The 26,845-nt window shown below is 38.9% G+C and overlaps 1 protein-coding gene across 49 annotated transcripts in view; it reads right to left on the minus strand.

The window, feature by feature from the left end:
• The window catches only part of LOC108021871 (protein argonaute-3), a 448,633-nt gene that overhangs the window by 77,635 nt on the left and 344,153 nt on the right, over positions 1 to 26,845 (minus strand). For 48 of the 49 annotated variants that reach the window (XM_050890176.1, XM_050890192.1, XM_050890190.1 and 45 more), the window contains one exon: positions 3,983 to 4,231. In XM_050890176.1, the coding sequence (XP_050746133.1) occupies positions 3,983 to 4,231 (249 nt within the window). Of the gene's footprint in view, positions 1 to 3,982; positions 4,232 to 26,845 lie in introns of those variants that run through there. The other variant, XM_050890211.1, reaches the window with a different exon arrangement.

Consider the following 26,845-nt stretch of genomic DNA (forward strand, 5'->3'; position numbering starts at 1 on the left):
GCAGTTTTCTAAATACCACCGTTTAAAAATTATAGTCCAAAGTTTTTTTTATTTAAATTTTTTTTGGACTTTTTAAATGAAATGTCAAGACTTATAAAAGTTGAGATTCCTCAACTTTTGACAAACGACACATTCTAAAAATAGCCATTTTAAAGTTATTAATTAACAAAAATGGGCACATTAGCAGTTCAGAACATCCCACACTGCCTTAGCATGCGAATCCAAACTCCATTTAAGGATCCTGCAAATTTATGATGATGTTCAACAGCTCAATACAAAAAACACTTTTGGAAAAACTATCTAGTCTGGCGAGAAAGGAGCCATAAATAGCTAAGTTTTGCACACCAGTAACTTATGAACTACTTAAGATTCATGTTATTAGAACGATATATAAATATAAACAAAAACTTCTGATATTAAACAAAACAAGAAACGAAGGTAACTTCGGCAAGCTATATGATATAGTCGTCCGATTTTAATAAAATTAAATTTGAAATTCAGAACTTTATGGGGTCGGAAACGTCTCCTTCACTGCGTTGCAAACTTCTGACTGAAATCATTATACCCTCTGCACGGGCATAAAAACGCAAAAGATATAATTTATATTTCATGTTTTCCGACTAAATTTCCGATCGTTCCTATGGCAACTATATGATATAGACGTCCGATTTTGATAAAATTTAATTCGAAATTCAAAACCAAATAAAAAATGTAGGAGGTTATAAGTTAAAAACACCGAAGATATAATTTTTCAAAATTGTTTTATCACTAATTTTCCGATTGTTCCTATGGGAGCTATATGAAATAGTCGTCCGATTTTGATAAAATTTAATTCGAAATTCAGAACTAATTTAAAAAAGTTATATCCAAGCTTAGAGATTTATATGTTAAAAAACACGAACGATATAATTATTTTAAAATTTTTTTTCCGATAGTTCCTATGGAAGCTATAAGATATAGTTGTCTTATCCGGCTGGTTCCGACTTAGTACTGCAATAGAAAGAAGAATATTGGGAAAGCTTCAGCTCGATAGTTAAAAAACTGAGAGACTAGTTTGCATAGAAACGGACGGACAGACTAGATCGACTCGTCTAGTGACTCTAATCAAGAATATATAGGGCAAATCAATTACAAAAAAAAAAATGAATATGTAGATGTTGGCGACGAGTTTGGAGAAGAGTTGGAAGAGCTTTCAGTAGAGACCAAGGCAAACATATTTTTGATTATCTCGGCCTCGAAAACAGCTAGGGAAACCAAAACTATTGGATCAGCTTCTGTAGCTCCAACTCGATCTTGACTTCCGAATTGGGCTTTACCGAAATTCAGCGAAATATATTCAGAGTTCAAGAATTTTATAAGCGTTTTCGAAACTCTTGTTTATCAAGACGACAACATTCCCGTTATTGAAAAATGTAATCACCTAATATCCTGTTTTTTTAATAAAGCCTTTATTTTTATTAAATTTAATTCGAAATTCTTAAAAATATAAAAAATTTTATTCTTGATGTGAATTAGATAATAATCGCTAAGCTATGCCGGCAGACGCGCCGCAAAAGAGAGAGGTAGTATGTTCACTTGATGACAGAGCGGTCGCGCATTTGGTCATATGGTCATATTACCATGCACTCTGGGAATTGCTTGGGTTGTACTTTTGTCTGTAAGTATTGTGGCCAAGTGCTACAAAATATTGTACTTATATTAATGCATAACACTGAGTACAGTGTGAGGAGTTGAAGACTTCACACAAGCCCCAGCAGCAGATGGCCGACCGCGGCGAATTCGCGTAGTGGCGGCGCGGCGAAGAGCGGTTGGAGGACGTGAGAGTTTGGAGATCAAGGACGGAGAAAATGAGAGTTTGGAGAACGTGGGAGTTTGGAGAGCAAGAGAGTTTGGAGACGAGGAAGTTTGGAGAGAAAGAGTTTGGAGAGCAAGAGAGTTTGGAGAGCAACAGGGTTTGGAGACCAAGAGAGTTTGGAGACCAACAATGGAGAAAGAGAGAGCGGAGACTTGGCGGGCGGAGCGAGAGTGACGTGTACAAAAGGGAGTAACGGGACGCCGCCGGACTTTGGACGCGGCCGTGAACTTTGGACCGAGAGAAAATGTGCCACTTCTCGGTTCCGGAGCGGCACACAAGCATGCCATATGCATCACTGGAATCAGCGGGACGGCAGCATCAGGCTGGAAGCAGTGCGTGAAGGGCAAGAGGGTCAAACAGGATCAACGACTTTGAACCCGGCGGGCCGTGCGCAAAAGGGGAATAACGGTTCCCGGAGGTTCCATATAAACCCGCAAGCCGCTGGCATCAGGCAGTCGATTACGGTCAGTCGAGCACGATCAGCTGATCACGAGGAGAAGAGTCGGAGAGTTGAGACAAGCAGTCGATCGAAAACCAACCAAGTAAACTACGAGGGAGCCACCAGAAGGCAAGTCGTCGAAAGCAGCGCCGTGGGAGCCTACGAGGAGCAAGATTGCCACGTCGAGATGTTCGGGATCGGAACTACAAGGAATTTTCGGACTGAGACACATGTGGCTGAGGTCTGAAGGGGCACCACACGACTAAGTCAAGGCGGTCTGCTTATTTCTGCCAACGAAGTCCTGGCGTTACGCCTGGAGGGTCTACCAGACTTTGAGCAGTGAAGGCCGGAGACAAGAAATCGTGAGCTCGGGGGTAAGCCTGTCGAGCCCCAGTGTACCTCGCCCCAAGCACTACTTTGGAGTGTCCCGGCGAGAGGCCCGTCCGCCAAGTGGAGTTGAGCAGGTCCTGGCGCGATCAGCCAGAAGAGAGAGAAGTCCCGGAGCGGTGCGACTGAACCCCGATAGTAACGAGCCAGAAGGGAGAGAAGTCCCGGAGCGGCGCGACAGAACCCCGGGAGAAACGAGCCAGAAGGGAGAGAAGTCCCGGATCGGCGTATGCCCACGACCCCAACACAGAAGTCACGCTACGCATAGCCACCCAGTCAGGAGCAGTTCGCAGAACGCCGCCACCAGCAAGCAAAACACCACCAATCGAGCCAGCAGGAACGGCACGGACAGCACGCGAAAGGGTGAGGCTAGGGTGGAACGTTCGTTTATACGAGGCGTACAAGCGAAGTGAAGAGCGAGGCAGCTTCCTGGCGTTCCGCCTTGACTGTCCGCACGATCTGAGCTGAAACCCCCGTGGGACCATCCGGTACAGAGCAAGGGACAGGCGTGTGTCGAGAGGAGCGATCCTGGAAAAATCGTCAGTCTGTTCACCCTAGCCTGAGAACGGTCTAAGCCCGCAGGGCTGACACCATAGCGAGTCTGAATCGTGGCCGAGCAGTCACCTGGCCAAACGCGTCAGGGACCAGCAGCGGATAAAGATATTCAGGGAGCGACAGAACTGGAACACCGTGTCAACGAGGCGAACGAACATCGAGACAACCCATAACTTCGAAGACAGCGAGACAAGCAAATTATAAAGTCGACTGCAGTTATACCCGCAATAAGCCCACTACGAACCCGTGAATTCTGTGCTTTCTCACTGAACTATTGGGCGGTCACGTTTATATAAATTTGGTGGGACGAACACACACAACCTACTGAGCTAGCCGCACAAATACCGTAGCGAGCAGAAAGCAAACAAATCAGTTCGTTACAACAGTGCGCATTCGATATGTGAACATGTTACATTATATCTTTTTAACGCCTGGTCCAGTTTCGACCGTTTTTGGCATGAGAGCAATAAATAAATTTAAAAATCTTGATGCATGTAGGAGCTAAGCAGACTATAGAGTGCTCGTTTCAGTTAGAGTTGGTCACGGCCAGAAATCTCAAAAATCGGAATGCCCAATCTCAACAATCTAACTCACACAATTATCAAATTTTTTGGCGTTCATAGGGAGAGACAGACTTGGCTAGATCGATTCGGCCCTTAAACATTGAATAATTATAGTTAAATACATTTTCGCAAAATGCTATTTTTTTCGTTTAAAAAACGAAAAAAGTATTACAAGCTACTTACCATACAACAAGCTGGAATTCTTACAGTACCAGCCCAATTGTAATATAAGAAACAAAGCTTATAGCTTAGTTTTTGAATTATGTCAGGTCCATAGTCGGCGTCTTCTCGTAGTACAACAAAATGAGTAGGGGTTACTGTGCCCTGTCGTACGAGTTGCGAAACCAAAAAGAAATCGTACATCCTCAATCTGGTTATATATTTATCAACGATAGTTCCTGGCAACGGGTTTTCCAATCGATTTTCTCTTCCCTAATAAAAAAAAGGTTTGAATAGGAAAAAGTTAGTTAGGGGACAGTGGAATAAATATCTATAAATAAATAAAATATTTTTAAAATATTGCATTTAAAAAAAAAAAAGCAAACTTTCTTTGCCTTGCATAAAATTTCCTTATTTTAATTTTTTGGTGGTAGAGTAATAATCCGTATTACTTCAATAGACAACTTTAAACATATGCCGATTTCCGCCATCTCCCCAATTCAAATCATAGACGAAAAAATTATGAATATAGTAAATAGTTTGAGTCAATATAAAAATAGTTTTGTGCGAAATTCAGCTTGAAAGGTCTTTATCCCACTTTTTTCTATCACTATTTGCGACGGGATGCGTAAGTATTTTGATGATCACCAACGTAACTTGCGGAGATGGATTTCAATGCGCGCAATTACTTTATTACTACACAACGTTGGATTTGTTATAGAAGTAACACCGATTTTTTTACCCTTGCAAAGTGTATAATGATTTCAGTCAAAAGTTTGCAAAGCAGTGAAGAACCCCTTTTCGATTCCATTAAGTATATATGTTCTTGATCAGCACCACTAGACGAGTCGATCTTGCTATGTCCTATGTCCCGCTAGTTTAGCGGAAAAAAAACTAGTTTTAAAATGCCTATAATTTCCTTACAATTAATGCTACGGAGACGTGGCACACATAATTTAACGCTTTCTGTAGTAAAATTATCTAAATTTAATAGATTTAGAGTAATGACAAAGAAACAACTTTTGACTATTTACTCAAAATTTGTAACTAAAGGGGAAGCATTTATAAATTGTTCATCGACTAAAATTTTTTAAAAATATTTTATATTACAAAATCTCATATGGGCCGTTCTTACAAACCGAACGGTTGGACAAAAAATCACATTTTTTATATGCTTAAAACATTTTTTACGTTTACTTTTTGGAAAATAAGTAAGAAAATAAAAAATATATATTTCTTTAGTTTTTTAAGATTGAAAAAAAAGGCAGTTTTCAAAAACTAACCTTTGTTTGCAAATCTATATTTCCTCTTTTCGGTCTATGACCTTTATCCAACACGATTCCTCTGGTGAAATATTATTACCGCACACATATCGACCACTTCTGTATACGTGCTGTGTTCAAAAAGTAAGGTGACTTTTCAAATTTCGCGGGCAACATATTTTCGATTATCGATTTTTTTGTTTTTTCATGTTGGTACACTCTACCCTAACATCTGTACCAAGTTTCAATTGAATCCCCTTTTTTGTTTAGTTGTGAGAGGCGTAAAGGTAACAAGTTGTTTTGCGTGATCAGCGATTTTTTGCTATCGAAAAATATGGTTAAAAGAATTTGCATCAAATTTTGTGTAAAAATTAAAATTAAGTGCTCCGAAACACTTGAAATGTTGACAGTGGCATACGGTGAAACTGTTCTGAGTAAAAAAAAATGTTTACAAGTGGTAAAAACTCTTCCAAGATGGCCGGGAAGATGCCAATGACAAGCCTGGCTCTGCACGCCCAAGCACGTCAACAACTGATGAAAACGTTCAAGCAGTGAAGAAAATTGTTTTGGAAAATCGTCGAATCACTATCAGAGAAGTTGCTGAAGATGTCGGTATATCGCTTGGCTCGTGCCATGAAATTTTTTCAAACGTTTTGGGCGTGAGTCGCGTGTCAGCGAAGTTTGTTCCAAAATTGCTGAATTTTGACCAAAAGAACCGTCGCATGAGCATCGCTCAAGAGCTGTTGGATGACGTCAACGACGACCCAGATTTACTCAAAAGGGTCATAGCTGGTGACGAATCATGGGTATATGGTTATGATATCGAAACCAAAGCCCAATCGTCACCATGAAAGAGCTCAGGTGAGCCAAGACCGAAAAAAACACGCCAAGTTCGATCAAATGTCAAAGTTTTGATCACTGTATTCTTCGATTACCATGGCGTGGTGCATCAGGAGTTCTTACCATATGGTGCTACGGTCAATAAACAGTATTATCTGGCAGTTATGCGCCGTTTGCGAGAAGCAATACGAAAGAAACGTCCAGAATTGTGCAAAAATTATTCATGCCTTTTGCATCACGATAATGCCCCTGCTCACTCATCTTTGCTTGTGAGAGATTTTTTGGCCAAAAACAACACCACAATAATGCCTCAGCCACCATATTCACCGGATTTGGCCCCATGTTTTGTTTGACTTTTTCTTGTTCCCAAAACTAAAGAGACCAATGAAAGGACGGAGATTTGCAACTATTGAAGAGATAAAGACTGCATCGCTGGAAGAGCTCAAGGCTATATCGAAAAGTGCTTATGGGAAGTGCTTTGAGGATTGGAAAAACCGGTGGCATAAGTGTATGTTATCTGAGGGGGATTACTTTGAAGGGGACAACATTAATATTGATAAATAAATTAATAGTTTTCCTTGAAAATACAAAATCACCTTACTGTTTGAACACACCTCGTACATTGGTCAAGGTGTCGTTCCTTCTTCTTCATTTTTTTCCGTCTCCATTTTTTTTTTTTTTCAACATCTTTGTTAGAAGATTTCCTTATATTTCTTAATACAATTCACGTTTTAATTTATTTCTGTCTTTTACATTTAAGGCTTTCGTTTTTTATTTTTTTTTAACAAGTTCATGTAAGGGTTTAGTAATGGGTTTAAAAGCTTCCTCTAATTGTAAATTCGTTTGATTTTTGACTTCTTTGTTTTTGAGCTCATCGAATTTTCGCTTCCATGTGAACAAAGCTTTGCTTAACTAAGGCAAAATATTCATCGTAGTACATTTTACAAACTTTATAGGTGAAAAATTTATTATTTTCGAAATTTATGTAGTTACTCCTCAGTAACTAAACAAGTACTTTTTAGGGAACACCATAATCTGTAATATTTATATACCATTTCCGAATAAAAAATATTTGTTTATTTTCTCCATAATATTTATTAACTTAAAATAGTATTAGTAAAATCTCAAATTTTTGATGATTATTGATATATGTGAAAACACAAATTGTCTTAAATTATATGAATATTAAATTTTCCATTACCCATATTTTGTTTGTGCCCAACCGAAATAGGCACTTCTTGGTCACGCCGTGTGACAAGGGGATTATGGTGAGCGCCTTGTCGCTTTATGACAGGACGATCTCGTCACGACGATTGCTGCAAGTTACGAGGCCTATTCCCAGGTGCGCGTTGATAATTGATTTATTCTTAAGTTGGCATTTGCCTATATACTACTTGGAACATGGAAGCTTACTGACATGAGTTCTAGAGTAGGTTAGTGGTTTTTGATGATGGTAGTAGTTAGCGTAGTTGGCTCGGCTGGCACTGCAACAATGTGCTTACTGCTTTAGTGGGTCAGTATCCTTCGGAATAGTGAGACGTTAAGTCACCCATTGACAATAAATATTATATGCTGATCAGCAATTCTCATAACCAGTGGGTCACGCTGAGTGCCTGGTACTGATTTGTTCGGTGCTGGTCTTGTTGAGCACCCTTGGGGGCGAATCTTATCAGGAAACTTTGGAATTAGTATAGCAAATTCCCCGCCTCTCCATAACACGTCAAACAGAACGGTGTAACGTTTTTATACTACTGTGGGAAAAAAGTAAGGTAAATTTTTTTGTAAAGTGAAAATTCTTTATTTATTCTCCTGAATCAATTTCATCCCCTTCAGAGTAATCCCCTCTCTATAAAATACACTTATGCCAACGTTTTTTCAAATCCTCGAAATAGTCCCTTTCCGGTATACTTTAATCTCTTCAATCGACTCGAAGCGCGTTCCCCGGAGTGGTCTGTTGAGTTTTGGGAATAGCCAGAAGTTACACGGAGCCAAATCACGAAGAACGAGTGCAGCGTGCGACGGACGACGGACGACGAGTTGTTGGTCCAAATTTATGGTCTTTTTTGACCATGGCTTTACGCAAACGACGCATAACGCTCAAATAATATTCCTTATTAACAGTTTGGTCAGGTGGAAGGAATTTTTAAAGTACCTAGAGCGCTAAGGGTTGTCAAGAACGGCTCAATTGGTAGATAACATCAAATTTTGGGGTTCATTAATTGCATAAAGTAATTAGTTTTTTTTTTGGAATTCATTGATTGCTGAATTGATTTAAGTGCAACTTTAACATGTCTAATGGTTTTTGTTTTGCAACATTTATAACAGTCAAAAGGTTTGTCTTCCTAATATTATTCTTGTTTATATTTTTCCTTCCTTTCTTGTCCGTTTTATTTAATCTACTATATATTAATATACGTCAAACGAAGTATGCTGCTAGTTGAGATAACGTGTCTATTTCCAGAAGTAGGAAGTAGAACCGCGAAGTCATGAGTGCGTTTAAAATAGATTTATTCTTAAATTTATACTTGCCTATATACTACTTGGAACATGGAAGTTTACTAAATTAAGTCAGTGGGTTTCGATCATGGTAGCGTAGTTGGCTTGGCTGACACTGTGCTGACCGCTTTGGCGGGTCGTTGCGAGACGTTGATTCAACCTTTGCAATTTAATAAATTATGCTGATCAACAATTCTTTAAAAAATAAAGCGCCTGGTACAGCTTGATTTGTTGAGTGCTGGTCATGTTGAGCACCCTTTGGTACGAACAAAATTTTTGGGTTCCATCAAAAAGTACTATAACCACATCCTACAAAAAACTTTCGTCCAGATCAGACTGTGAAAATATTAAAAATAAATATAGTTTGTTTGGCATATAATGTAATCAGCGTTTCATAAGTCGATAATAATAATACAATAACAAATACAATAACAGTGACACAAGATTACCTAATTTATTTACCAATCAACTGTGATGAAACAAAACACAAAGTTAAAGTTGTAATCATAACACATATACGACATCTAATAATCTAATCTTATGAAATTAACGACAGCTTCATTGAGCCCAACGAATGCTTCAATTGATTTTTCCTAAAAAGTACTGCTTGGGAGTAAACCCCTGATGCATCTATTATGAGTATGTTGTTTGTGCCTTAATTATTGTCGATGAGAACCCAGTGTTAGCTTAAATCTCTTTCGTAGTTAAGGGGTAATCTATAAAATGTAAGGGTCACCATGATTGGTAAAGAATTGGCTATAACTGATTTCTACAGTTTTAGTTAAAGCTTAATAGCTTCAGACAGTGCACTTATTTTCTTTTTTTATGTAGAGATAAAGCTGAAGTAAAAAGAACCCACACCAGTCCGACGAGCATCGCAGGAAGTGTCCGTCCCATACGACTAGCATGCCGGGAAGCGACTTAAGAACCAGAGGCTTTAAGTACAGAAATGGCGCCCAACGTCGGGCTTTATCGTTTAGATGGGGAGACATATAGTCAACAACTCCCGCAAAAATCGCTCTTTAATACCATCCAGTAATTTATAGTTTTTTTTTATAAAACACAATTTCTTAAAGTAACGCCCATCGCGAATAAAAGCGAATTTGGCTTGTGCAAAAGCGTATAAAAGTACTCCTTAAACAGTGGAACGACCATGGATAAGGCGATACCCGTGAAGGAATACGGTATTTAAGAAAATCAAATTGTAGGTTTTATTCATTGCAGGGTAGGGCTAGATGAGCTAGAATGAGTTCCTCATCACCTAAAATATTCAAGCTTTCAAAAGTAATTCCTCCGCGAACCGATGAGTCTTAAAAGTTTTAAAAATTCAGCTGTAGGAATAGCAAAACCAATTGAACGAAGAAAGTTAATAGGCTTCGCAAAGCAAATACGCAACGCTGACGGGCCCCGGAGTAACTAGGACTGAAAGGGGTCGCGGAACCAGTCAGCGAAGGGGGATGATTACTAGAGAATTACAACGAGAAGAAATTATTAGTGTACTGTTAAATGCAAATTGCCAGAGTTAGTTAACGAAGGAATTTACAGCCGCTATTCAGACTCTATTAACAACAATGCAGCTAGGAAGCAATACAAGATCTAATGGCGAGACAAGTGTAAGGTTGTCTTTATTTTTATCTCAAAATTAAAGTTACCACTTTGTTGTTCTTTTTGTTGGAGAAGCGACTCGATCGCTCGCTGCAGGATTGGTTTTTTGAATGCTTTTCACATTTGTGGATATGGGTAACTATCGCTTAGCTATGTGGGCAGTGAAGAAAATTGTTTTGGAAAATCGTCGAATCACTATCAGAGAAGTTGCTGAAGATGTCGGTATATCGCTTGGCTCGTGCCATGAAATTTTTTCAAACGTTTTGGGCGTGAGTCGCGTGTCAGCGAAGTTTGTTCCAAAATTGCTGAATTTTGACCAAAAGAACCGTCGCATGAGCATCGCTCAAGAGCTGTTGGATGACGTCAACGACGACCCAGATTTACTCAAAAGGGTCATAGCTGGTGACGAATCATGGGTATATGGTTATGATATCGAAACCAAAGCCCAATCGTCACCATGAAAGAGCTCAGGTGAGCCAAGACCGAAAAAAACACGCCAAGTTCGATCAAATGTCAAAGTTTTGATCACTGTATTCTTCGATTACCATGGCGTGGTGCATCAGGAGTTCTTACCATATGGTGCTACGGTCAATAAACAGTATTATCTGGCAGTTATGCGCCGTTTGCGAGAAGCAATACGAAAGAAACGTCCAGAATTGTGCAAAAATTATTCATGCCTTTTGCATCACGATAATGCCCCTGCTCACTCATCTTTGCTTGTGAGAGATTTTTTGGCCAAAAACAACACCACAATAATGCCTCAGCCACCATATTCACCGGATTTGGCCCCATGTTTTGTTTGACTTTTTCTTGTTCCCAAAACTAAAGAGACCAATGAAAGGACGGAGATTTGCAACTATTGAAGAGATAAAGACTGCATCGCTGGAAGAGCTCAAGGCTATATCGAAAAGTGCTTATGGGAAGTGCTTTGAGGATTGGAAAAACCGGTGGCATAAGTGTATGTTATCTGAGGGGGATTACTTTGAAGGGGACAACATTAATATTGATAAATAAATTAATAGTTTTCCTTGAAAATACAAAATCACCTTACTGTTTGAACACACCTCGTACATTGGTCAAGGTGTCGTTCCTTCTTCTTCATTTTTTTCCGTCTCCATTTTTTTTTTTTTTCAACATCTTTGTTAGAAGATTTCCTTATATTTCTTAATACAATTCACGTTTTAATTTATTTCTGTCTTTTACATTTAAGGCTTTCGTTTTTTATTTTTTTTTAACAAGTTCATGTAAGGGTTTAGTAATGGGTTTAAAAGCTTCCTCTAATTGTAAATTCGTTTGATTTTTGACTTCTTTGTTTTTGAGCTCATCGAATTTTCGCTTCCATGTGAACAAAGCTTTGCTTAACTAAGGCAAAATATTCATCGTAGTACATTTTACAAACTTTATAGGTGAAAAATTTATTATTTTCGAAATTTATGTAGTTACTCCTCAGTAACTAAACAAGTACTTTTTAGGGAACACCATAATCTGTAATATTTATATACCATTTCCGAATAAAAAATATTTGTTTATTTTCTCCATAATATTTATTAACTTAAAATAGTATTAGTAAAATCTCAAATTTTTGATGATTATTGATATATGTGAAAACACAAATTGTCTTAAATTATATGAATATTAAATTTTCCATTACCCATATTTTGTTTGTGCCCAACCGAAATAGGCACTTCTTGGTCACGCCGTGTGACAAGGGGATTATGGTGAGCGCCTTGTCGCTTTATGACAGGACGATCTCGTCACGACGATTGCTGCAAGTTACGAGGCCTATTCCCAGGTGCGCGTTGATAATTGATTTATTCTTAAGTTGGCATTTGCCTATATACTACTTGGAACATGGAAGCTTACTGACATGAGTTCTAGAGTAGGTTAGTGGTTTTTGATGATGGTAGTAGTTAGCGTAGTTGGCTCGGCTGGCACTGCAACAATGTGCTTACTGCTTTAGTGGGTCAGTATCCTTCGGAATAGTGAGACGTTAAGTCACCCATTGACAATAAATATTATATGCTGATCAGCAATTCTCATAACCAGTGGGTCACGCTGAGTGCCTGGTACTGATTTGTTCGGTGCTGGTCTTGTTGAGCACCCTTGGGGGCGAATCTTATCAGGAAACTTTGGAATTAGTATAGCAAATTCCCCGCCTCTCCATAACACGTCAAACAGAACGGTGTAACGTTTTTATACTACTGTGGGAAAAAAGTAAGGTAAATTTTTTTGTAAAGTGAAAATTCTTTATTTATTCTCCTGAATCAATTTCATCCCCTTCAGAGTAATCCCCTCTCTATAAAATACACTTATGCCAACGTTTTTTCAAATCCTCGAAATAGTCCCTTTCCGGTATACTTTAATCTCTTCAATCGACTCGAAGCGCGTTCCCCGGAGTGGTCTGTTGAGTTTTGGGAATAGCCAGAAGTTACACGGAGCCAAATCACGAAGAACGAGTGCAGCGTGCGACGGACGACGGACGACGAGTTGTTGGTCCAAATTTATGGTCTTTTTTGACCATGGCTTTACGCAAACGACGCATAACGCTCAAATAATATTCCTTATTAACAGTTTGGTCAGGTGGAAGGAATTTTTAAAGTACCTAGAGCGCTAAGGGTTGTCAAGAACGGCTCAATTGGTAGATAACATCAAATTTTGGGGTTCATTAATTGCATAAAGTAATTAGTTTTTTTTTTGGAATTCATTGATTGCTGAATTGATTTAAGTGCAACTTTAACATGTCTAATGGTTTTTGTTTTGCAACATTTATAACAGTCAAAAGGTTTGTCTTCCTAATATTATTCTTGTTTATATTTTTCCTTCCTTTCTTGTCCGTTTTATTTAATCTACTATATATTAATATACGTCAAACGAAGTATGCTGCTAGTTGAGATAACGTGTCTATTTCCAGAAGTAGGAAGTAGAACCGCGAAGTCATGAGTGCGTTTAAAATAGATTTATTCTTAAATTTATACTTGCCTATATACTACTTGGAACATGGAAGTTTACTAAATTAAGTCAGTGGGTTTCGATCATGGTAGCGTAGTTGGCTTGGCTGACACTGTGCTGACCGCTTTGGCGGGTCGTTGCGAGACGTTGATTCAACCTTTGCAATTTAATAAATTATGCTGATCAACAATTCTTTAAAAAATAAAGCGCCTGGTACAGCTTGATTTGTTGAGTGCTGGTCATGTTGAGCACCCTTTGGTACGAACAAAATTTTTGGGTTCCATCAAAAAGTACTATAACCACATCCTACAAAAAACTTTCGTCCAGATCAGACTGTGAAAATATTAAAAATAAATATAGTTTGTTTGGCATATAATGTAATCAGCGTTTCATAAGTCGATAATAATAATACAATAATTAAAGTTCTGCTTGGGTATAAAATGACAGTGACACAAGATTACCTAATTTATTTACCAATCAACTGTGATGAAACAAAACACAAAGTTAAAGTTGTAATCATAACACATATACGACATCTAATAATCTAATCTTATGAAATTAACGACAGCTTCATTGAGCCCAACGAATGCTTCAATTGATTTTTCCTAAAAAGTACTGCTTGGGAGTAAACCCCTGATGCATCTATTATGAGTATGTTGTTTGTGCCTTAATTATTGTCGATGAGAACCCAGTGTTAGCTTAAATCTCTTTCGTAGTTAAGGGGTAATCTATAAAATGTAAGGGTCACCATGATTGGTAAAGAATTGGCTATAACCGATTTCTACAGTTTTAGTTAAAGCTTAATAGCTTCAGACAGTGCACTTATTTTCTTTTTTTATGTAGAGATAAAGCTGAAGTAAAAAGAACCCACACCAGTCCGACGAGCATCGCAGGAAGTGTCCGTCCCATACGACTAGCATGCCGGGAAGCGACTTAAGAACCAGAGGCTTTAAGTACAGAAATGGCGCCCAACGTCGGGCTTTATCGTTTAGATGGGGAGACATATAGTCAACAACTCCCGCAAAAATCGCTCTTTAATACCATCCAGTAATTTATAGTTTTTTTTTATAAAACACAATTTCTTAAAGTAACGCCCATCGCGAATAAAAGCGAATTTGGCTTGTGCAAAAGCGTATAAAAGTACTCCTTAAACAGTGGAACGACCATGGATAAGGCGATACCCGTGAAGGAATACGGTATTTAAGAAAATCAAATTGTAGGTTTTATTCATTGCAGGGTAGGGCTAGATGAGCTAGAATGAGTTCCTCATCACCTAAAATATTCAAGCTTTCAAAAGTAATTCCTCCGCGAACCGATGAGTCTTAAAAGTTTTAAAAATTCAGCTGTAGGAATAGCAAAACCAATTGAACGAAGAAAGTTAATAGGCTTCGCAAAGCAAATACGCAACGCTGACGGGCCCCGAAGTAACTAGGACTGAAAGGGGTCGCGGAACCAGTCAGCGAAGGGGGATGATTACTAGAGAATTACAACGAGAAGAAATTATTAGTGTACTGTTAAATGCAAATTGCCAGAGTTAGTTAACGAAGGAATTTACAGCCGCTATTCAGACTCTATTAACAACAATGCAGCTAGGAAGCAATACAAGATCTAATGGCGAGACAAGTGTAAGGTTGTCTTTATTTTTATCTCAAAATTAAAGTTACCACTTTGTTGTTCTTTTTGTTGGAGAAGCGACTCGATCGCTCGCTGCAGGATTGGTTTTTTGAATGCTTTTCACATTTGTGGATATGGGTAACTATCGCTTAGCTATGTGGGCAGAGACGCCGGCAGAGCTGCAGTCGACGCTTATGTATAAATTATTTAATTGACATGGCCGGCTGGTTAGATATCCGTGGCGGGCGGTCGGCGGTAGGTTGCTGCCGCTGGTGGCCCTCGTCGCTGTAGATCCCAAAGGGTTGGGACGTGGTTACTCCCAAAGTTAGAGTCGGGTGGTCGCCCCGACTTTCCTCCTTCTTCCAAGTTTACGATGGGAGATACTCTTCTCCGTTGTTACGGCCCTTAAGGCACGATAACTAAATTCAATAAATGGAATAAATGTAACGGCTAAGGCCGGAGTTTTGTATTCGAGCTAGTGCTCCTTATTTTAAATCCAAATTAAAACTGAACTTAAGAATTGACAAAAGTTAATGCTTGGCCGGGTGCCCGTGGCAGACCGCTGACCTTGCACATTTTGCAGACGTCAAACGAACGCTGTCGGCCAATGATACAAAGCCACAGCCCATAATCGTACAATGTGCTGGCTAAGCTCTCGGGCCCATTAGGGTGGAACCAATTTAGGGTGGACCATACAAGAGTGTAATAATAATAGTAATAATAAAAAAATGATGAATAATATAAAATGATAAATAATAAAATATGAATAATATTAATAAATGATTAATATTAAAGAAGGGAATAGGAATTGGCCTGCTCAGCCTACGCTGGGAGTTGGTTGTTAACTTAGAGGGACAGAGGGCCGCCGCGGAACAGAGAGGTACTATGTTTACTTGGGGACAGAAGGGTCGCGCATGGCAGTTATGCTGACTCTCCAAAGTCCAGTCCCAGTGCACTGGTGAATGGTAATGTTAACGAGGTCTTGGGGAACTGCTTGGGTCTTAGATTTGTATTTTAGTATTGTGGCTAAGTGCCACAATGTGTTTGTATGTATACTAATGCATAACACTAAGTACAGTGTGCATTCTACACATATGTAAAAATTCTACATATACATTTATCAGTACCGGGGAAAGAGCACCGTCTAATTAATATGCAGGAAACGATAACCGTCAGCAAGCCAGTTGTGTTCGCCTATTTAGATTCCCTTGCTTCTGTCAAACAATTTTGTTTCACATATGGAACTACTCGAGAAGTAGCAGGGTATTTTCGTAACGCCAACTTGACAGTTAACATCGCGAAATCCAAATTTTAGCATGAGAACGACTCAGGCAAGGTCAACTGAAGGCTGATCCAGACAAAATCATAGCGGTCAAGAAGTTTCTAAGTGGAATATAAGAACATGTAACAAAAACAGATAAAGATTGCCAAGAAACTTTCACACATAGAAATTAAATTTCATTGGGAATATGAATGAAAATTCTTTCAGATGTTAGGCTAGAGGTAAAGGTAATCAGGACGCCGCCCACCCGATACGTGAGTGGCGATCGGTCCTATAAGTATTAAAGTTATTAGCCAGAACTTCAGAGTCGGATATCTCTGGTTGCAGGCAAGTTTCCGTAAAAGCTGAAATATCTTCAGTAAATGCAGAGGAGTCAGCATAAAGCTTGGGTAGCTTCATATAGAATCCCCTAACATTTTGATACGCCAAAATTAAACTTTTTACTTTTTTGGCACAGTGCAGGGCCTGTTATTTGTTCTCGGTTTATTTGGGACAAATTCTTTAATTACTAAATCATCATTAAGCCAAAAGCTTTCAGAAAGTATAGCATTAAAAACATCAGGCGGAGCAAATATTTTAAAAGACGATATCCTACGAGCGTATGAAAATCGAAATTGTTCAACTGCAATATCTTCGGATGGGAATTTTTCACGTATAAATTCCAAAACATCTTAGCCAGTACAGTAGCTTTTAGTCCGGACACATGGACTTCACTCGATCTAGCTGTATCCATACGCACAATTGGTTCTCTTACCCCTGTGTCGACAGAAAGTGCTGCTACGAAGTTCGTATTTGGGTGTGTGCAGTTTTTCTTGGAACAGACAAGGGCCATTATAAGACAAACAAATGAAAAATGAAATGAAATAAAATATCAAAAATACCTCAGAGTAAATTTGGCACTGGGATCAAAAATTTCAAAACCACAAAGGCACAAAACAAAAAAATAATAAGACCACGAGATTTCGAAAATTTATCAAACGTAAGATAGCACGAGAGAAAAAATATTCTATCAAGTGAGAGTGGCTTATGCGACACTAACAACTTTAAACACGAACAAATACAATAAAAATAAAGCAAGAGAGAGAGAGAGAGAGAATTACAAAAATAGCACCGATAAAGTCTACCAGAAATTAAGCAGGTTCATAGAGAGTGTAAATTACTGTTATAGAATAGACCGGGAGCGATTGAGAGGGAGTAGAAGAGTTCTAGCAAGTTTAGAGAGCGTAAGATACACTAACAAAGCTAAGACATTAAACAAATCTAATAGAAATGATAAAATAACTATAAACACATACCCGTTTACTGGTAGATCTTTTAAAAATTTGTAACACAGTTGTTGGGCTAAGTTTTGTAAGTAAATGAACACAAAACACTCGCACAAAATCACTGAAAAAAGACAAAAACTCTGAGTACATAAGTAAACACATCCGTTCACAAGCGACACTTAATTAATAACCAATAAAAATCATACAATTTTTTGGAACGATGAAGAAAAATTTATTTTTGCAAACTTGAATGTATCTTAGGACAATTTCAAATGGAAACAGCTTATTTTCAAAGGTGTCGTCAGGTCCATAATATTCAAAAAATAAGTTGTCCGTCATTTGCGCTAAGTGCTCTACACAATGCATATAATATTTTCACATTTTTTAACAGTAGCTATGCAAATCTCCGGAATGGAGCCAGAAAATTAAGTTCAATATATAATTAAACTTGTTTGCCATACCAAATTAAATGTATAAATGCATTATGTACTGCACAATAAACATCTGACTTTTTTCGAATTGAAAATACAGGTACGGAGAATGGAAAATGTTTCCCTGACAAAGATATGTCTGCTACTTGCGACTTGTTTCACAGTCGTGATTTCTACCCATATTATAGGAAGTGCTTGAGCTACCTGTCAGTCGTGAGGTCATGCTACTCTAAGAAAAGACCTATTGATACTTCGGATGCGCGACCTTTTTAGCGTGCACAGCAACACCTGTGATGAGACAAAAAAAGTACGTGATCACATCTTTCTCCAACATGATCGGACATGTTGCTTCAATATGACTATCATATATACATCAATCTTACGGTGTTGCAAAGACTAAAAGAATTATATACCAAGGCTTTAAAAAATCAACTGGTTTGGGAGAAAGAGCGGTGAAATTGTAAAAGTAAAAATTTAGAACATTTAATCTGTTGGGGCTTGTGGGAATAAATACGCTTTTTACCTAGTTGTATTCTCACCCAAAATACATCTCAACTATCAAAATCGGATGGTCTATTCAAAAGAAATACGGTTAACATGACTTTGGGGGACTTCTCAAAATGCAAATTTTATTTTGTTTGTGACAAAACGTTTTTTTTAGAGTCTAGACGATGTTAAGCAGGTCGATATAACAAATATTAGTTCTACCACTTTTGAAAAACTAGCTAGTTTGGCGAGAAAACAGCTATAACAAACAGACAGCTTATATTTACACTAGCCTTTTTCCTGATGTCTCATTGTTCTTTTTTTGACACAATGGGACGCAATGAAAATAAAAGGCACAACTAAGAAAGAAGCAAATGAGTTAAAATATTAGTTTTTGATACCGGGATAGATGTTAAAATGAAAATTAAATGATAAAATTTATAATAGTTATTACATAGAACGCAAAAGGGCTCGTGCAGACAAAAATTTGATGTACATCGTGGCAAATTTAGAGGATAATAATTTCGTGTTAGTGTAACACGAACATTGAATATTAGGCAGTTTAAAAGATCTGCAGAATCAATGTCTCTTATAAAATTTTGTAAAATAATAGTACCAAGCATTGTTGTACGATTTACATTTGTGGGCAAATTAAGCAATTGTAGACTACTCTGGTGGGAAGGTAGCCTTAGGCTTTGATCCCAGTTCAAAGTACGCGGGGCAAATAAAATAAATTTTTTTACCGACTCAATACGGTCGATTTGCACTTGATATTGTGGACTCCAAACCGACGTACAATATTCCAAAATAGAACGGATAAGGGAGGTACATAATAATTTGGTCATCAAATTCTTTTGACCAACGCTTTATAAACCCAATAACGCTCATGGCTTTGTTAACTGTGGACATAATGTGGCAGTCAAATTTAAGTTTAGGTTCCAGAAGAACACCTAAATCGTTAACTAAATATATACGGTCACATGGTGTATTTTTAAGGAAAGTAACTGATAAACGTACGAGTACCCCAATAAAAAGTCATAACTTTGCATTTTGTACTCACACCTTGATAAACAAAGCATACATTAGTACACGAGAATGTGTTATGATTGCTAATCCTCCTAAAAAAGGTCTCTGACCCAAAAACCGCAGAGCTTCAGAGCAAAATGAAAGCGGTCCTGGGCAGCAATGTCGACGTCAGAGCGCTGACTGAGACAACGCTGATCGAGGTGAAGAACATCGACGAGACCACGGACAAAACGGATGTCATATGTGCGGTTAAGTCACAGTTCGATGTGGAACTGCCAGAATCTGCGGTGGTAGTACTACGGGCGGCGCACGGGGGCACCCAAACCGCCACACTAAGAGTTATGCACGACATAGGGAGGCGTCTCATGGAAAAGGGAAAACTCAGGTTGGGTGGACCTGGTACAGAATCCGGTCAAAGATAACACCCATATAGCAGGGCACTGCAGATCCCAGGAGGACTGCTCTAAATGCTGCCAAGCCAGAAGCTGCAGAGCAAAGGCCTGCTGTATGCTCTGCAAGCGCAAAAAGGAGAAGGACTGTGACCACCCAACAATGAGTGGAAAATGTCCGTAATTCAGGAGGGCTTTGCAAGGGCTTATGGGCTAATGAAGATTCTTCAGATCAACCTAAACCACTGCGAGGTTGCCCAATCGTCGCTGGAGCAAAATGTCATCGAGCAAAACGTAGACATGGCACTCATAAGCGAGGAATATAGAAATAAAAATTTCGGTGAATGGCTAGCAAATAGGAGCAAAAAATCGGCAATATGGAGCTGCGGAAACCCAAGGCGCCAGATTAGCAGGAAAAAAAAGCGGAAATTGCTTCGCCAGGGCCTATGTGAATGGTATAGCTTTCTATAGCGGCTACTTGCCGCCAAGCCTTAGCCTCCCCCAGGCAATAACTGTGCTCGAAGAGATTCCAGAAGACGCCCGGGAAAATCGCCCTGCCGTAATTGCCGGGGACTTTAACGCCTAGGCTACGGAGTGGGGCTCCCCCCGAACAAATGCGATGGGAAGGGCGCAACTGGAGAGCTTCGCCGTACTTGAGCAAGTACTGCTGAACTCTGGAACAAAACCGACATTCTCTAGAGCCGGAACAAGTTCCATCATTTACCTCACATTTGTGAGCGCTGGATTGGCTTCGGGCTCCAGCTGGGAGGCTAGTGACGCCTAAATGGGTAGTGATCATGCGGCAATATTTTGCACTATTAAGTCAACAAATGGCCCACCATGCGTTCCAAAGACCGTGGTAGGGTACAAAGTAGAAAGGCTAGACGTGGAGATGGTGCAGATGTTATTCGAGAACCTCTATACAAACGGATCAGCAGACGAAAGGGCAAACCTCATCGCAGATTATACCAAGGTAGCCTGTGATGCATCTATGCAGAGGAAGGGATAACCCCCATCAAGGAGAAGACCGTCATACTGGTGGAACCAATCCATTGCGGAAGTCAGGAAAGAATGCCATAGAGCAAGACGCGCATACCAACGATCAAGAGGAAGACTCGAATTCAGGGCACTCCAGATATACTAGAGGAAAAAAGGACGAGCACTGGAAAAACTCATAAAAGAAAGCAAACGCAGGTGTTTTAATAAAAAATGCGAAGAAATAGACTCCAACCCTTGGGGCTTCGCATATAAACTCGTCACAAAACGGCTTCGGGCATTTAGTAGACCGTCGCCGACATTTCCAGTCATCTTAAAAAGGGTATTCGAAACCCTATTCCCTGAGCAAGAGGGTATGGCGCGTGTAGCACAGATCGGAGACACGAGAAGCATTAAGTTCACAAGTCCTGAGGAAGTCCTTGAGGATCTGAAGACAATAAAGGACGACAAGGCACCGGGACCTGATGGAATCCTGAATAAAGTACTTAAAATAGCCATAAAAGCAAACATAAAACAGTATGTTGACATGTTAATGCATGCCTAACAGAAGCCCTTGTCGGATCCAAAGGCCTCTCTGAGATGCAGTATGGTTTTCGTAAACTGTGTGAGATCGCAGACAAAGCCATTGAGGGAAAAAGGTGGTTGTACGGCACTAAGCAGTTTTGCATAGCGGCAACATTGGATGTTAAAAACGCATTCAACTCCGCTAGCTGGCACCACACACTAAATGCATTAAGCAAACTTAATGTCCCAGTGTACATACAGCGAGTAATAGCGAGCTACTTCGAAGGTCGCCTGCTCCTGTACGAAACTGAATCAGGGCAATCGACTCACAGGGTCACCGGTGAGTCCCCCAAGGATCAGTCCTAGGCCCTTTGTTGTGGAATGTCATGTACGACGAGATCCTTAGGATAACGATGCCCGAAGGGGCACGACTCATTGGTTTCGCGGATGACGTAGCCATAGTAGTTACGGCCGAGAAACTTCCAGACGCGGAAAGAATCTGCAATGAAGCTGGGAAACGAGCAAGTGCATGGTTCGACTCTAAGGGTCTCGCCTTGGCAGCTCATAATTCCGAAGCATCCTGATAAGTAGCAGGCAGAAAGTGGAAACGGCCACTATTAAAATTGGAGAAGCCACCATAAAATCTCGCCCAAGCTTAAAATACTTGGGGGTCATGATCGACCACCGGCTTTCTTTCAAAGAGCATCTAGCGTACGCTAGTGGCAAGGCAGGCAGAACCGCGGCCGTAATTTCGCGAATTATGGCGAACACTCGTGGACCGAGGCAACCAGGACGTAGATTACTGGTTAGCGTTGTCACATCGACGCTGATGTACGCAGCTCCCATATGGGCCCGAGCCACAAAAAATGGGAGTTATTTGCAGGAGAGTGATAACGTACAGAGACTGTGTGCCCTGAGGGTTTGCTGTGCGTTCCGCACGGTATCCCATGACGCGGCACTAGTTATTTCAGGAGCAATATCGATGGACCTGCTAGCAGTGGAGTCAGCGGGTATCCATGCAGGTAGCACAGGGATCTAAACTGTCGAATCCCTACGAAAAAAGTGCAGACAACTTACCATTGCAAAGTGGCAGGAGAGGTGGGCCAATAGCAGCTAAGGACGATGGACGCATAAGCTTATCCCAGAACTGCAGAGATGGCTGGGAAGGAAGCATGGACATGTGGATTTTACCTTAACGCAACTGCTGACAGGATATGGATGCTTTAAATACTACCTGAATAGGTTTAAGCATGAACGTTATCCGCACTGCCCACTCTGCGAGTCGGATAATGAAGACGCAGAGCACGTATTTTTTGTCTGTCCGAAATTTGAAAATGAACGTCGAGATCTGAGCATAAGGGTTGGGAGGACGCCAGCCGTTTGTAACCTGGTGGAAATTATGCTTGAATGGTCAATAATTCTAAAAAAAAAAACTACGCATCGCAGAAAGACTGCGAAATTCCAATAGGATAGAATCCTAGAGAGCCCTTAGGGCATTCCCCCTCGGCGAAGTAATACCTAACGGCAGTACCGCCGGGGAAGCGGGGAGGGGGTGAAGTTTTTACTGGGTTAGAGTCCCAGTCTTCGGTAAGCTAGCACAGCTCCGAGTTGGCTTTCGATGCTTTAAACCACCACTAACAAAAAAAAAGTGTTATGATTAAGGGAAGATCGTTTATAAACAAAATAAACAGCAAAGGGCAAGATGATCTAATTTAAATAAAAGAAGAGAGTGGTTAAAGGAGTCAAAGGCCTTACTAAAATCTGTATATACAATGACAGTATGCATTTTTTTCTTAAATCCATTTATCCAATATATGTAAATTCAGAAGGTTGGTGGTGGTCAATCTTCTAAGCGAGGAACATAAATGTTGCAAATGCGAAATGATAATACGTTCAATGCTTTAGGAATTGCCGACAATTTAGAAATACCTCTATAATTTTGGCCATCCGCCTTCGCACCTTTTTTATGGAGTGGAATAATAAAAGAGTCCAGATAGAAGGAAAAACTGATGATGAAATAGACGGGTCTGAAACAAACACAAGATCGAATTGTCTTCTTAAGGAATTTTTTATAAAGCTTACTTGCTGTAACGATAATTCTAAAAAGCCATCCACAAAATCATGGGCGCATAAAGGCATAGCGACAAATGAGTCTTTAGGAGGAGACCAAGAAATATCAAGTAGATTAAAGTCACCTCAAACAATCAAAAGGTCTCTATTAGAAAGAAGGGATAAAACAGATTTTATTGCAGACAGATGGTGCTCATAAATGACTAGATTTATTTGGAACAAATTCTTTAATTACTAAATCATCATTAAGCCAAAAGCTTTCAGAAAGTAAAACATTAAAAGCATCAGGCAGAGCAATTATTTAAATCGAAATCGTTCAACTGCAATATCTTCGGATGGGAACTTTTCACGTATAAATTTCAAAACATCCTCAGATGTGGTATCTGTGGTGAATCTAGAAACAAATAATTGCTTCCTTTGTGGAACAACTCAAAGTTCACTAGGCTGAGATCCAGGAACTGTGCCTACTGTACCTAAGGTATGGTCGGCACCGATTTCTTTGACTTAGCCAGTACAAAAGCTTTTAGTCCGTAAACATGGACTTCACTCGAGCTATCTGTATCCATACGCACAGTTGGTTCGTATACCCAGGAACTGCTGCTACCAAATTCGGATTTGGGTTGGATTTCATAGTCGTATTAACGGCGTTTAGGCTGGCATTCATTTTGTTTAGGCGACTCGGTTAATAATTTTGTATTATTAAACTGGGCACGACGGTATGGAACCCCTCATTGAGTTGCCTAAAACCATCTGGGCTATTCAATAGGCTGTTTTGAGTCTGCTTTATAAAGCCGCTCATCTCAACCACCATTTCCTTACAGGACCTACATGACCACATAAGACCAGAGTTAAGATCAATAAAATCTTTTACTCTGCCGGGGAATCCTGCACATTTGACGTGCATCATCAAATCAAAGAGCCAGCAAAAAATAAACGGTTTTTTAGTTGAAGACGCAAGTGTACAATTTTTCTTAGAACAGACAAGGGCCAGTATAAGAAAACAAAAAGAAAAATCGCAAAAATTTAATTCCTATTACTATTACTATTAGAAATCTTAATTATGGTAATGTGTCCCGAATTAATGGGTCACCTGCGTTTAAATTTTCGAAAAAGATTCACTAGAAACTATATTCCGGTAATATTAAATCATTGTATCTCCAATTAAGCAATGCATAAACCTTTAAAAGTACTTTGCAATGATTATAATGTTATCAACGCCTGATTACATTGGACTAGAAACGGGGACGCTTCCCAGAGCCTGAACAGGCTAACTGCTCGCTATCCGTATATATATATCCGTAGCCGTATATATATATCCGTAGCTGCTCATTGCCGAATCCGATAAAAAATCATAAAACGCAGCTAATAACACAGACGCCAAGTTGGTATTTTATAATTTATATGAACTTGCACATACATAATCATACCGATAAAAACATAATAGTTTGCGTTCTAGATTTGCGGAGAGCAATTGCTTTTTGAAAAGCTGGTTACCTGCACTGTGGTTGGAACGGCAACTAGCGCAGCAAACAAGGTTTCCAAATTCATAATAACCAACACATTTGGCGACATTAACTTCATCTCGGCGTTCAATAAGAACTGACTGACTGCTGCTTTGGGGACGACTCTTGCTCGACAGAGAAAATATTGGGTAATCTTTGCTCTTACCAGTGGGTGCATACAACATGACCAGCTAGTAAATTAATCAATGACATTGGCTACGATCCTGAAGATCGATCACTTTAAAATTAACAAGAGTTAAGAGCTATTACTCCACAAGAGATATACTACCTGTATATGCTACTATCGGGAGAAAATACCCTAATATTAAATCTTATATTAATTCTGGCAAAACCGTTTATAAGAGGACGCGTTTAGACCTACATTAAATTCATGTGGAGAAGCAATATCAAAAAACTTTTGGATTGTCATGCGATAAGGAAAAAGTAGTATTTGTTTGCTTAGGGAGCAGAAGTAAATATGCAACTTCGCGAGGCCACTGGATTTGTTCAAAGCATTGCTTAGCCGTCATATTTTTATACCCTTGCAGAGGGTATAATGATTTCAGTCAGAAGTTTTGAATTTCGAATTAAATTTTATCACAATCGGACGACTATTTCATATAGCTGTCATAGGAAGGATCAGAAAATTAGTGGTAAAATAATATGAAACAAATTATAGCTTTTGGGGCTTCTTGACATATTATCTTATAATATTGGGAATATAATTTTTTATATTTTTAAAGATATATCGAAAATAATTTAATAAAAATCGGACTACTTTAACATATAGATGTCAAGAAATGGTCTGAAAAACATAATGAATTATTTTTTTTTAATATGACTGAAGTCAGCAACTATCCTTAAAAATTTTACATGGTGTTACTAAAGTTGATTACTTCTTATAAACGAAAGGCGAGCCGAAGTTAAATTTCTTTCTTGTTTGAGATATATTTAACCATTCCAAAGATATAGCATAATGGCCGTTTGCAACTTTTTCAAAAAACGGCCATATTGTAACCCCTTTAAGTCCGGTAAAACTCAAAATTTCGCAAAACCGTTCAAATGAAGAGTTTGTTTTGTCGTCGTGAACTGAAAAAAATCGAATCATCGGAACAGGGATGGCACGCTTGGCAGATTCTGACTTTTCTAATTTTGAATTTAATTTTGGAGGGAAAATATATGAAACAAAAAAGGAAGTTAACTTCGCAAGCCGAGGTTTGTATACCCTTGCAGTTATAAGAAATAATCAACGTTAGTAACGTTTTAAGGAATGTTGCTGGCTTCAGCGACATTAAACAAAAAATTATTTTGTTATTTCTCTGACCTTTTTTTGACAGCTTTATGTTAGAGTCTTCCTATTTTTATTAAATTTAATTCGAAATTCTTGAAAATATAAAAATTATATTCCCAATAATTTAAGATAATATGTCAAAAAACACCGAAGCTATAATTTGTATCATATTATTTTTCCGCCAATTTTCCGATTGTTCCTATGGAAGCTATATGACAAAGTCGTCCGATTTTAATAAAATTTAATACGAAATGCAGAACTAACTAAAAAATGTTATTTCCAAGCTTAGGAAGTTATATGTTAAAAACACCAAAGATATAATTTTGTCATATTTTCCGACTAATTTTGCAATCGTTTCTATGGCAGCTATATGATAAAGTTCTCCGATTTTGATAAAATTTAATGCGAAATTCAGAAATAAATAAAAAATGTTATTTCCAAGCTTAGAAGGTTATATGTTAAAAAAACACCGAAGATATAATTTTTTCATATTATTTTAACACAAATTTTCGGGTTGTTCATATGGCAGCTATATGATATAGTTGTCCGATTTTGATAAAATTTAATTCGAAATACCCTCTGCAAGGGTATAAAAACAAATTTAAGGCGGCCCTAAGCAAAAAGAAACGCAAAAAGTCGACGACTGAAGGCTTGAAGGCCTATCTGCATCCGTGAGTTAAGCTTTGTCCAAGCGAGGTTATTACGGCGCATGCTCGTCTGCTAGCGCATCTAAGCTGTTCGGTTGCAAAGCTTAACAACAACAAATTAAGAGATGCACTCTTAAGCACCAAAATAGTTCGGTTTGTTAACCTTTTTTTAGTCCATTTGTTAATGTTCCGAGTTTTGCGTTCGATGTTCCGAGTTTAGTCATAAATTTAA

Source organism: Drosophila biarmipes, unplaced genomic scaffold (genome assembly GCF_025231255.1).
Source record: "Drosophila biarmipes strain raj3 unplaced genomic scaffold, RU_DBia_V1.1 ptg000017l, whole genome shotgun sequence".
Lineage (NCBI taxonomy): Eukaryota > Metazoa > Arthropoda > Insecta > Diptera > Drosophilidae > Drosophila > Drosophila biarmipes.